Below are 12175 nucleotides of genomic sequence, written 5' to 3' on the forward strand. Positions count from 1 at the left end.
GAAATGGGAACTTTGAAAGTCACATGACAGTACCATTCTACTTTAGAAATGAGCATTAGGAAATCAACAAGCGCTCATTTGCACTAATGCTAAATTATGTTTAGTTGATCCCTATTTCTCATGTTCCCAAGGAACCAACCACACAGACAGCCACATATGTCCTTGACCAATTCTGAACAGAGGAAAAATACACTTCTAAACACTGGTGATTCAAAGAATTCAGAGCTCAAATAAAGTAGCAGTGAGAAAAGATAATCATGCAGGTGTCAAGCAATGTTTTTGCTATTTAGATCATAAAGAAGTACCCATCTCTTGGCTTATTTAGGGTTACAGTAAATCAGTATAAAAACATAATTTTGAAAGCATTCTGGAGATCTAAAGTGAACTAGAAGAGGAAGATGGAAAAACAGGAACAAATGTTGTCTGCGTTTTAAACATACTAAATGCATCAAAACTTCCAGTGATGAATGACTAAACGTAATTTCTTCCTGATACAGGAATGATTCCTGATACCTACCTTTTGACAGAAAAGATTAAACTTTTTCTTCACATTCACTTTTTATTTTCTTTAACACTAGTTCTGCACACAGTATTAAAAAGAAATCATGGTGAAAAGAAAATCTATCACAGTGGCTATACCACTAAAAGAAGATGACACAGAACAAAAAAAAATAAAATTTACTGTTTATTTCACAAAGAAAATTAAGTGGTCCAACACATCTTCGATCATCATCTGTGTCCTTTCTGACAAGAGAACATACAAAATAATGGCAAGCTAGATCATGAGTCTAGCTCAGGGTCAAGTTTTTCTACTTTAATGACCATCTCTGGAGCTAAAGCAGCAGTGCCAGCTTGCTGGTTCTCTGCTTCCGACTCAGACAATACTTCTTCCTTTATTTTTACAGGCTTATTACTGGCTTCCTCCTCTTCATCCGAAGACTCATCAAGCTCCCATTCATCATCTATGTCCATTTCAAATACTCTCACATGACGGAGATTCGAGCTTAACTAAAGAAAAGGCCAAATAAAGAACTTTTAAAATGGCTTAACTAATACATTATATATAAAAAATGAGAAATAAGAAATCGGAAAAAAGTGGTTTTATAGGAAAGTTATTTTCCAATCAATTTACAACAAAATCACTAAACTCAGCTTTCATTTTGTATAAAAGGATCTCCACATACAATTTCAAGATTACTAAAATCTAAAATTGTTATTAATTACTTAGTAAGCTTTCTCCGAACAAGAGAACTAAATAGCTAAGGCCACTACCTGCTCATAATCAATAAAAGCTTGACATCACTAAATGTTTGCACTGAGAGGACTTACAGATCCTGTTGCTTCTGTTACTCTTTGCAACAATTTAATACTTACCACACAGGACACTTTGCGAAAACCATTCCCAGCAACATACTGTGCTTTCATACTTTCCAGTAATCTCCAGTGCTTTTCAAAGTGCATGGTACGGGTGGGAATAGCACTACGCTGCTCATCTAGCCTAGAGAGGGGAGAAAACCAATCCAGGAGTGAAATGGGGTTGTTCTCCCTGGTTTACTAGGGGTGGTATCAGGGTTTGATTTCTACCAGTATTCCCATTTCCAATATAATTCTACCAGCTACTGTATAAAAAAGCTGTGATACTATATATTCTATGAAAAAACTGCATTTCCAAATAGGCAGAATACCTTTTTAAGGCAGAAACCTTAGTAAGGTTTTTGATTCACTTTCAAGGTAAGCAAATGGACTCATTTTAAAAATTAGAGAACTGCCTATTTAAATTTCAATCTAAAGCCATCTCTTTCAACTGACCTTGAACCTCTATGTGGCTACTGAAGTCCTAATTCTGAAAGGAAAATACTAAAGGCAAATCTAAAATAACTCTACTACAAACTGGGGTTCATGCTATCCTTGAAAACAGAAGTTCCATTCTCCACACCAAATAATTCCCCACCTTGTTCCAGCAAATAATTCTTGACAGAGGAGCTGTTGAAGCCAGTATTTTTTCAATAAAAAAATAGAAGCATTTCTGCTCAGCTGACTTTATTTATCTATAAAACCTAAAGAACCAGAATGTACAATATACATTAAAAAAACATTTAACTGTTCTATCAGAAACACAATCTTACTAATGTAAGTTACCTTGTAGAGTAAGACCCAGTGAACTGATATTCTGCAGAATCTTCACTGTTATACACTAAAGACAACGGCAACTGGACCAAGAGTCTATCTCTTCCTTCACGTCCTACAGTGTCTTTAAGAACTACTGTGACAGTTTCATCATCATAAAACTGTGCATCTAAACAACTGTAGGTGCTAGAATTAAAATAAGTTTTGTTATATCAAAGATGTTATCATGACTGAGAAAATACTGTATATATAACATTATACTGGTACCAAGCAGAAAACTGACAATGAAAATATCAAGTGACATTCTATACAGTAACATTTAAAATATATCATTAGTTTACACTAAAGTCACAGTTACCTGTTGTACTGATTATTCACAAATATAACTAGGCCCTGAAATAGATAATCATGAAAAAAGAAAAACCTGTGAACTTGGTTCACAGCTCCAGAAAACTCTTGACATCAATGGTCAGGCCTTAAGCCTGTAGAGATTCCATGAATGACACCATGTATATACATATGTGTGTGTGTGTGTGTGTATATACATATATACATATATATAATAAACAGAGTTTACTAGAGTGAAAAGTAAAAATAAGATTTACATATGAAAAGACAACTTCAAAGACATTATCATAAAGAATTTCGTTTATGTAAGGAAAAGAGTAAGAAAAAGGTTGGTTTAGGATTAGTGTCAGTTCTTTCTCTTGCAAAAGCCTCAGGATGACATCAAGTATTGTCACCCTTTGTGCCCTAAGAAAATCCCACCCCAGTGAGAAGGATACCACCTCACACCTCGCTGGTCATAAGAAGACCTTCAGCCATCTGCCCCCTGGACCCACATTACTTTCTTAGTTGACAAAGAGCTCAGAAGTATTAATTGTAGGAAAGCACACTATAAAAATTCCTGCAGGCCAGTAAGGTTCCTTTCACTGTAAGTCAAATCATCCTCTAAGTATAAAATACATAACCAACCCAGCCCCCTAAGTTGCAAATGATGAAGGCCTTCTAAGAATATCATCACTGTAACTGAGTCTAGCCATATTCCTATAATTGTATTTATTATATATACATCTCACTCAAACAAGATTCAAGATTTACCTTCTTCTCACTTTTTCAGTTGTGGCATACGTGAAGCTCCCAAATTTAATAGCAATTAGTCCATTACTTACAGATCTTCAAGAAAGAAAGGGGGTGGGGGAAGAGACTTTGTAGAACAAGTTGGATAGGCAATAATCTATATATGCTTGAAAGAACATGATTGTTAGTACATTTACCTAATCACCAAACCTCAGACCAAAATACTATTACACTCACTCTAGAATACTGATAACTGATATAAACCCCTGATAGATAAAACTAACATCAAAATTACAGCTTAGTTTAAAATCTTATAGTCACCAAAGTAGCAAGATTCCTTATAAAATAGGGATGTTTGGGACAACAAAATTATTTCTCTCGGGCTACATCTTGGTTTCAAAAACTTTCCCTCAGGTTTAGATTTAAAATCATTTAAGATCCTAGTGACATCCTGAATATGATTTATTTTTCAGAACTTTTATTTGCATTCTCAAAAGAAGTCTCTATATGCAAGGCTTCTTGTTTAATGAAAGGCATACTTAACCTGAGGTAAAAATCCTTTCTATAAGGAAGCCAAAATATAATTTTGAACTTCCACAAGTTGATGAGATATAATCCTGACTATTCTGTTGTTATATTTTTCCTAACCCTAAAAATATCCTACATGTAACAGCTATATACCAATACAAAATTAAATAATCTAGAATTAAAAGGGATCACATAGCTTCCTAATTTGGCATTACCACCTTAAAAATGTGAAAACGAATCCAGAACAGTTAAGTTAGCAAGCCTAAGGTCATAAGGCAGCTTAACTAAAACCTGAAATGTAGGGAAGGGAAGTGGTATGTTTTATGATTAAAAATAATAAAATCTTATCTCCTTGGTTCAAACTTCAGATTAATACTTACTGGGAAATATCAGTATGTCTCCTTAAGATGCACATTTTATAAAGTGAATCTTCTAAAATAGTAAAAAGAAGATAATGCAGATTTGTGGTTTTATTATTCCACCTAAGGAAAAAAAGTTAATGTCAAAACACGATTATTTAGCTACCAATGCAGAGAACCAAACTGTATTATTCACATGAGATAGGGGAGAGACACTTACAGAAAAGGGAATTTGAACAACCTACGTGTGGAGTCCTCACTAAAACAAAAGAAGAAAAAGAAGTAAGACAAATTTTAATTGGCTGCTGAATTGTATCACCCAAAAAGGTAAACAGAATTACCTTCTAGCATCTCTATATAATGGAATACATATTGCTTGATTCATCGATTTTCCAATTACATCCTAAATAAGATTTAAACATATAATTAAAGCATATACATACACAAAAATAAATACTCCACAGAAAGTGACTGCTCGTCACTGTTTAAGTCTAGTGCAAAATCATCTATATCACCAACCTTCATGCAAGAAACTTTAATGACAGTCATGGCAGTAAGGAAGAGAGAAAGTTCTGAGCTGAAAAGGGCCCTGGGGATAAGTGATGGCAGGTTAGAAACCACCTCTTCTAGTCCCATAGCATCAATCATCCATCATTCATTCAGTAGTTAACAGACACATCAGCTCTGTAACTAAGACCATTTATAATAAGTCTGTTCTGGGCACAAGTAAAATACTAAAGGACGTCAACACGTTCAATAACCATGTAGTTATTTTTTAATCTATGTAAGAAAGCAACAATAAGAGGAAATATTAGAGTGAACCATATGAAACTGCCATTTTTGTTAGTCAGAAATAGCTGAATACCAGCATTTTGATATGGTTCATCTTAATAACTACGACCATTTACATAAGTGAGCCGCATATCGCAGATGTTCTTGCTCCTACACAAAAACATGCATTTCTTTCAAACTTACTGCTGGCTTTTGCAAGCAATGATCAATAACGTTCTCCATCCGCCTTTTCACAAAATGCAATGATTTTCGAGGATAATAAGGAAACAGCAGAGGACTTTCTGGTTTGAAACAAAAACAAAAAATAAAAAGCTATAACAAACCAGATAACTAGGAGAAACTGATCTACTGCTGGAGCCAGCCCACACAGCTCATCTGATGGTGGAATTCTCCCTGGCCACTTCATTATACCTTGGCACAACCTCACTAAAAATGACCGTGGCCTTCTGCCTTGCATCGTCCCCTGCTGCCAGTCCTTGCAGCTTATTATTCTATATTTTATTTTTTCCCACCAAAATCCAACAGTATGCTTCTGCTGGCTATAAGAAGAAAGGGATGATTTGGAAACCATAAGACATATAATGAAATAAGTTCATTTTTCTCTCTTCTTTGCCACAATGGTATAACAACAGTGCTTGTTTTGGAAGAGTGTGATAGTGAAAACAAAAACAGGAGACAAGAAACTGGTGCTATGAAAATAAGCTCTTTACTTTTGAAAAGACTACTTTATCAGTAGAAAGTAATATATAATTTTTCATTTAGTGACACCAAGTATGCTAGGTTCTTTTTATACCTGTTATTTCTATTGTTTACAACAGCTGTATATATTAAGCATCATACTCTTTATTTTACTGATTAAAAAAAAAAAAATGAGGCTTAGGAGGTGTAGGCAATTGCCCAGCGTGAGAATGACTAGGAAGCTAGACTCTGAATCAAACCCAGGTCCAACTCCCAAGCCCACCCTCTTCCACTGTGCTCTGTAGGCCTCCCTCACAGCACCTCATGTCCCACCTATACTGGATAAAAGGAGCTTTAATCGTGTTAACATTTTAAGCTCCCAACAGGTGACAGATGCTGTGGTATCATAGAGAGATATTTGGTCTTTGTCCCCAGTTCCTGGCCCAGAGCTCCTTAATGAGTTTTAATGAGGCCCTTAGATAGCTTCAGGATGGGGGCTGGTCTCCATAAAGACCAAGCCTTGATTAGAAGCTTGGAACTTTCAGCCCCTTCCCTCGACCTGCGGGTAGGGGAGAGAAGCTAGCGTTGAGTCCCGTCACCAACGGCCCCTAACCCCTACATAATGAAAACTCCATAACGCCCCTAAACGACAGAGCAGAGGGCCTCTGGGTCGATGCTTAAGGTGCTGGGAGGGCAGTGCGCCTGGAGAGGGGATGGAAGCTCCATGCCCTCCCCATACCTTGCCCCATGCATCTCTTCCATTTGGCTATTCCAGAGTTGTATCCTTTATAATAAACTGGTAGATGTAAGTCAAGTGTTTCTGAGTTTTGTGAGCCATTTTAGCCAATTATTAAAACTGAAGCATGGGAAGCCCCAACTTTGTAGCCAAGCGGAACAGAAGTGTGGGTAACCTGGGGACCCCGTACTTGTGACTGAACTCTGAAGTGGGGGCAGTCTTGTGGGACTAAGCCCTAACCCTGTGGAGTCTGGTGGTAACTCTGCAGAGTTAGTGTCAGAATCGAACTGTAGGACACCCAGGTGGTGTCAGAATTGGTCTCAGGAGGGAAAAAAGCCTCTCATTTTGGTGTCGGAAGTGTTTTGAGTAAAAACAGCTCAGATGCATACTGCCTGCTTATATGCTATGTGCCGGGCACTATCCTAAGTGCTTCATCTAGGTTAATTTGTTTCATCTTCCCAACAGCTTTTTGAGGGAGGCGCTCTGATCACCCTCACTTTACAGAAGAGAAAACTGGGGCACAGAGAGGTCAGGCAACGTGCCCTCACCCCCACACCAGGGAGTGGCAGAGCAGGACTTCAGCCCAGGCAGCCCGGCTTCCAGCACACCGACCTCTACCCACGTAACAACACCGACTCTCTCACATCCCCTGGGAAGCTATGTGTGCTAAGCATTTAGCACTTGATTTTTGCAAAGTGCTAGGAAGAAGTTTCATTAAAGGTTTCTTAATAGCTCCATAATGACAGTTGGTATTACTTCATACTAGACTAAGAAACTGGGAGATTAATGAGCTTGCCCAAAGTCACACACTAGCAAACTCTTAAGCATGTAAGAGATGGAGTTAATCTGAAGTTAAACATGAGACCTGTAACTAAGATTACACCTTTCTATTCAGCCATAGAAGATGTGGGGAGAAAAAAGGGTAGAACCTGTTTTTAGTCCAAAGTCCCCAGGATGGATATTAGCCCAACAGTGACAGGGTCCAGGTGCCACACCCCTGCTGGTACACTGCCATCAGCCCTCCCCAGGCATCCTTCCTTACTCCTTGGACATCCTGATTAAATACGGTAAATGAGCTGAGTCAGCTGTACTTTTATTTTCCCTCTATTCAATAGCTAACTTACGTCAATACATCTCTCTCAATGGATCTTAAGACTCTCAAACAATGTAAAATACGTCCTGCTCTGAAAAAGGATTTGGGCTTGTAGGGTTAAATCAAAACAGCAGTAAGCAAAGTTCTGGGCCTGAGATTTCTCTGCCTCCCCCCACTCACTCACTCATTCAGATACACAGCAACCACACAGAGCAGAGGTCACTACTAAGTCCAGTTAAAAACTCAGGCTCTCAAGTTAGCAGAATCCTAGCTCTATCGCTTACCACCTTGGGGCCTTCTCTAACCTTCAGTTTCCTCACTAGTAAAATGAAGATAACAAGTACCTACCTCATAGGTTCTTGTGAAGATTAAAAGAGGTAATATATGTATGTGGCTATTACCCCAAGGATCTAAGAAATAGCTAAACTGTGGTCAGATTATTCTTTGAGAAAGCAAAGAAACAGATGCTTTAAAAATCTTTTCATCTAAAATGGAGACGTTTCGACATACTTAAATGGTTGCTATTTTGTGTTGTATTCCCAGTAATGTTGGCTAAATAAAGTTTTACCAAATCAACATCCTAGAGAATGAAAGGCATAACTATTAAAAAAAAAATACAACCTCAGAAGAATACAGAGATGCATCATTATAGGAGTTAAAAGCATCATATGCTCTTAAAAGCTGATAAATTGGAACTGGCAAAATAGACTTCTCTGACTGATAGGCTCTACAGTTTTCTTCCCAATATCCTATTTTTTAATACATATTTTTTATAATGGACGATACTTAAGCAATCTTACTACATCACAGTTAATATCAGAGTGTTTCTGAACATGGTAATGTCATATACTGTTATTATTTTACTGTTTCTATAATCAAATAAAATGGACACAAAAGATAAATCTAAAGAACTTGGGTAAGTATTCAGCAAGTACACTTGCTGATGTACTGGTCTCAAATAAATATAAACATGGCCAAAATCCATGCTGGTTCATGAAATACCTTTAAGGTGGCTGCTGTTTTGAAGAAAGTCATACCACTGGTTCCCTTCTGTGTTAGGGGGTGACACAAGATCATCATCTTCGTCTTTCAAGTACTAGAAGTACAGAATTAGAAATTTAAGTTTTGTAAACCAAAGCATCAGGCTCCGAAATTGTTTATATTTAACATTATTCTACTTCTTTTGTTTTACTGCCAAGTCCTCTGAAAGTGCGTTATTCTGTGAGATGACCAAAATCTGCTAAATGCCAAGCAACTGAACTGCAAACATTAGAATGCTGCAGATTTAGAGACTATAAATTGAGTTTAAATTTCATGTTCTATTTTCAGGAAGCACATTTTAAACTTACATATGTAAGTTTATAAATTAATTTGAAAAGTATCAACTGTCAGTCTAATCTATGGCAGTAGTTCTCAAAGTGTGATCCATGCAGCTCTGAGAGTCTTCAAGATGCTTTCAGAGATCCGTGAGGTCATTACTATTTTTATAATAGTATCAAGATACTATTTGCCCTTTTCACTGTAATGACATCTGCCCTGATAGTCAAAAGCACAGGTGGAGAAAACTGCTGGCACTGTCACCAAGAATCAAAGTAGTGGCCCCAAACCATACTAGCAGTCACTATATTCCTTTTTGCCACATACAGTTTCACTAATCTCTAATGAGGCTATTAAAATGATTAAACTAAATCTCAACAAAATCTTTTAATATTCTGAGTGACAGAATTGGGAAGTATAAATAAAGCACTTTTGCTGCCTACCAAAGTATGACAGTTATCATGAGGGAAAGCATTTATGAAAATGTAGTTGTGAGTCAGGCCAGGCACTTCTTTGTTATTAATGGAATTCCATTTTCACTCAAAAGAACAACTGGCAGACAAACAACTATGATTATTCATTCTTGGGTATTTGGCAGATATGTTCTTGAAAATAAAGAAAGTGATCCTGTCACTTTAAGCAAAACAACTGACAGGGGCTTCCCTGGTGGCGCAGTGGTTGAGAGTCCGCCTGCCGATGCAGGGGACACACGGGTTCGTGCCCCGGTCTGGGAAGATCCCACGTGCCGCGGAGCGGCTGGGCCTGTGAGCCATGGCCGCTGAGCCTGTGCGTCCAGAGCCTGTGCTCTGCAACGGGAGAAGCCACAACAGTGAGAGGCCTGCATACCACAAAAAAAAAAACCCCACAAAAACAACAACAACAGAAAACTGACAGTATTTATTACCAATGATAAAATTTAAACATTTAAGCCAAAATTAAAATTTTTGAAAAACATGTATCTGCCACTATGTGCTTGGCAACCTCACAGTAGTTAAACATTGTCTGATGAGATTGGTAATGACATTAACAAAATCTGACTTTTGGATACTTTATGAAGAAAGGTGTCAGCATATGGAAGATCGTTGTAATTCAGCGAATCAGTATTTTCCAAATGACCAATACATGATATGGCAAAACCACATGCACAGCGTAGAAGATCCATCCAAAGTGCAAGGTAGATGAATGAACTTTAGTGCATCAGAATGTGAAAAGTCCATGATGCAATTTAGATTCCATACTGAAACTAACCTAAGATACTACCACTTGTCAGGATCTGGTGTAGTATCAAAGAATATTCACAGTTATCTAAAAACCTATTAAAATACTTTACCCTTTCCAACTACACACCTGCGTGAAACCAGGCTTTCTTAACCAAAACAACACATCACAATAGATCGAATGCAGAAGCAGATATGAGAATATAGCTGCCTTGTCTTAAGCCAGACATCAAGGAGATTTGCAAACATATAAAACAATGCCATTCTTCACTTAATTTTGTTTTGTGAAGTATAGTTACTTTTCGTTAAAAATATTTATATTAACGTGTAACGGTAAGTGGGTTCTCTCCGGAGTCTTCAATAATTTTAAGAATGTAAAAGGTTCTGAGACGAAAAAGTTTAAAGCTACTCTTTGGTGATTTTACTCAAAGGGCACGGTTACTATATAATGTGGCATTATATTACTTTCAAAAAGTTTTGTATAATAAAGACTAACACTGCTAAAGTTTTAAAAATAAAAAAATTAGTAACTAGATTCAATCCAGAGCCCATACCTGACCAACTTTTTCAACGTTAAAATATTTTCCTTTTCGATTATAAAGATCTGGAGCCTAGAAAGAATAAATATAGTTTAATTCTTAAGTCAACTCACTGAGGAAAAAAAATCTTATATACTTACACCAAAAACTCAAGAAAGCTGTTGGTGGCAGTTACTCTTTTATATGTAGTAACACACATACAAACAAAAGTTCCATTTCTATGCTTTACATTTAATAAATAAGTACTGCCATTAATTAGCTCAATAGTTTAAAAAGCATACAGAATTGCTTAGAACTTCAATTAAATTGGATTAAATTTGATTACTTCCTACCATTATCCCAATTTATTGTGATTGTTTTTTAAGAAGCACTATAGAAATACCAATTTCCTACCTCATTGAAATGTTCAGTAAGAAATTCAGCAACAAATGTGATGTCTTTTTGAGTCATCTATCAAAACCAAAAGGAACAAAAAGAAAACAGATTAAGATAAGAGAAAGCTTGCCAATAAAATTCTATGTAATAATAAATGTGACTTTTCTACTATCTACTAAAAGTTATGGGACAAATAAGCAAAGTTCCTTCAAAGAAAATGTCAACAGAAATTCAGGAGATTATGCAACTCTGAAAATATGAAATCCTAGGGCTCTGAGAAGCATGTAATTAAATATTTTAAACCCATTTTCCAATCAGCGACGCCAATAGCTACAGAACTCTTTATGGCCTAAGGCTGTTTATTATTTTATGCTTTATGCTAAGACTATGTGTGTAGAGTCCCTCCTTTGGGAGTAGGGGACTGTCAGTCCAGATAAATAACCTCAATGTGAGTTAAAGGCTGCAACCCAAGAGCGCTTCAGTGTTGCCCCTCTGCTTCTTTCAATGACCCTGCCTTCTCCCTATCCCGGTTCTTCAGCCCTCAAAAAATTACACATTGAGGGCTCTCCCAACAAGTAACATATTATATTTCCCCAAATAAAGCTAAGAGTGATATCAGAGAAACAGCTAAGGTGAACGTCTCTGGTTTGCAAGGCCAGTCATCCACAGCACAAAAGATCTACTTTGTGTAAAAGCTGTGATCCTTTACTCATCTGGGCCACCAAGGCTAATCTTTTTTTTTTTTTTGTGGTACCCAGGCCTCTCACTGTTGTGGCCTCTCCCGTTGCGGAGCACAGGCTCCGGACGCGCAGGCTCAGCGGCCATGGCTCACGGGCCCAGCCGCTCCGCGGCATGTGGGATCTTCCCGGACCGGGGCACGAACCCGTGTCCTCTGCGTCGGCAGGCGGACTCTCAACCACTGCGCCACCAGGGAAGCCCAAGGCTACTCTTAATGCTCTCCATTTTTTCAGACTCAAAATTACCTAATCTATCTGAATCATACAGTTTGGGCAGGGGTGAGGATGAGCGAGCTGCAGGAACCAAGTGGGAATTTTGCCTTATTCTGTAAGATTTTTCTAGAAGAAGGTTCCGTTGCTACTTGTCACAATCCTTAGAGTCAGAAAGAAACTGGTGTTTGCCAGACCTCAACATAGGTACTAATACCTAAGTACTAGCTTTCCAAGGAAAATAAAAATGCATTTAACATTTTAGGAAGTTAAAGTAAGGAATCCAAACACCCTATGTTATATAGATTACAAAATCTTACACAAACATGAAAACAATAAACTTAGCCAAAATAAAGGTGTTCTGTGAGATTAAAAAAAAATCAAACA

At 37.4% G+C, this 12175-nt stretch overlaps 1 protein-coding gene across 5 annotated transcripts in view; it reads right to left on the reverse strand.

Annotated features, from left to right (window-relative positions):
- Positions 1-672: 672 nt before the first annotated feature.
- Positions 673-12175, reverse strand: part of ANAPC4 (anaphase promoting complex subunit 4) — a 41102-nt gene continuing 29599 nt past the window's right edge. The window contains exons 18-28 of one of the 5 annotated variants that reach the window (XM_027103216.1): positions 10860-10916; positions 10482-10538; positions 8396-8489; positions 5070-5167; positions 4436-4497; positions 4315-4353; positions 4116-4217; positions 3229-3303; positions 2140-2313; positions 1375-1498; positions 673-1008 (exon numbers count right to left, since the gene is read on the reverse strand). In XM_027103216.1, coding sequence (XP_026959017.1) covers positions 781-1008; positions 1375-1498; positions 2140-2313; positions 3229-3303; positions 4116-4217; positions 4315-4353; positions 4436-4497; positions 5070-5167; positions 8396-8489; positions 10482-10538; positions 10860-10916 — 1110 coding nt within the window. In that variant the 3' untranslated portion in view covers positions 673-780. The remainder of the gene's footprint in view (positions 1009-1374; positions 1499-2139; positions 2314-3228; positions 3304-4115; positions 4218-4314; positions 4354-4435; positions 4498-5069; positions 5168-8395; positions 8490-10481; positions 10539-10859; positions 10917-12175) is intronic. The other 4 variants (XM_027103217.1, XM_027103219.1, XM_027103218.1 and 1 more) reach the window with 4 other exon arrangements.

This window comes from Aethalodelphis obliquidens, unplaced genomic scaffold, assembly GCF_003676395.1.
Source record: "Aethalodelphis obliquidens isolate GAN/ISIS:26980383/991018 unplaced genomic scaffold, ASM367639v1 scaffold6, whole genome shotgun sequence".
NCBI lineage: Eukaryota > Metazoa > Chordata > Mammalia > Artiodactyla > Delphinidae > Aethalodelphis > Aethalodelphis obliquidens.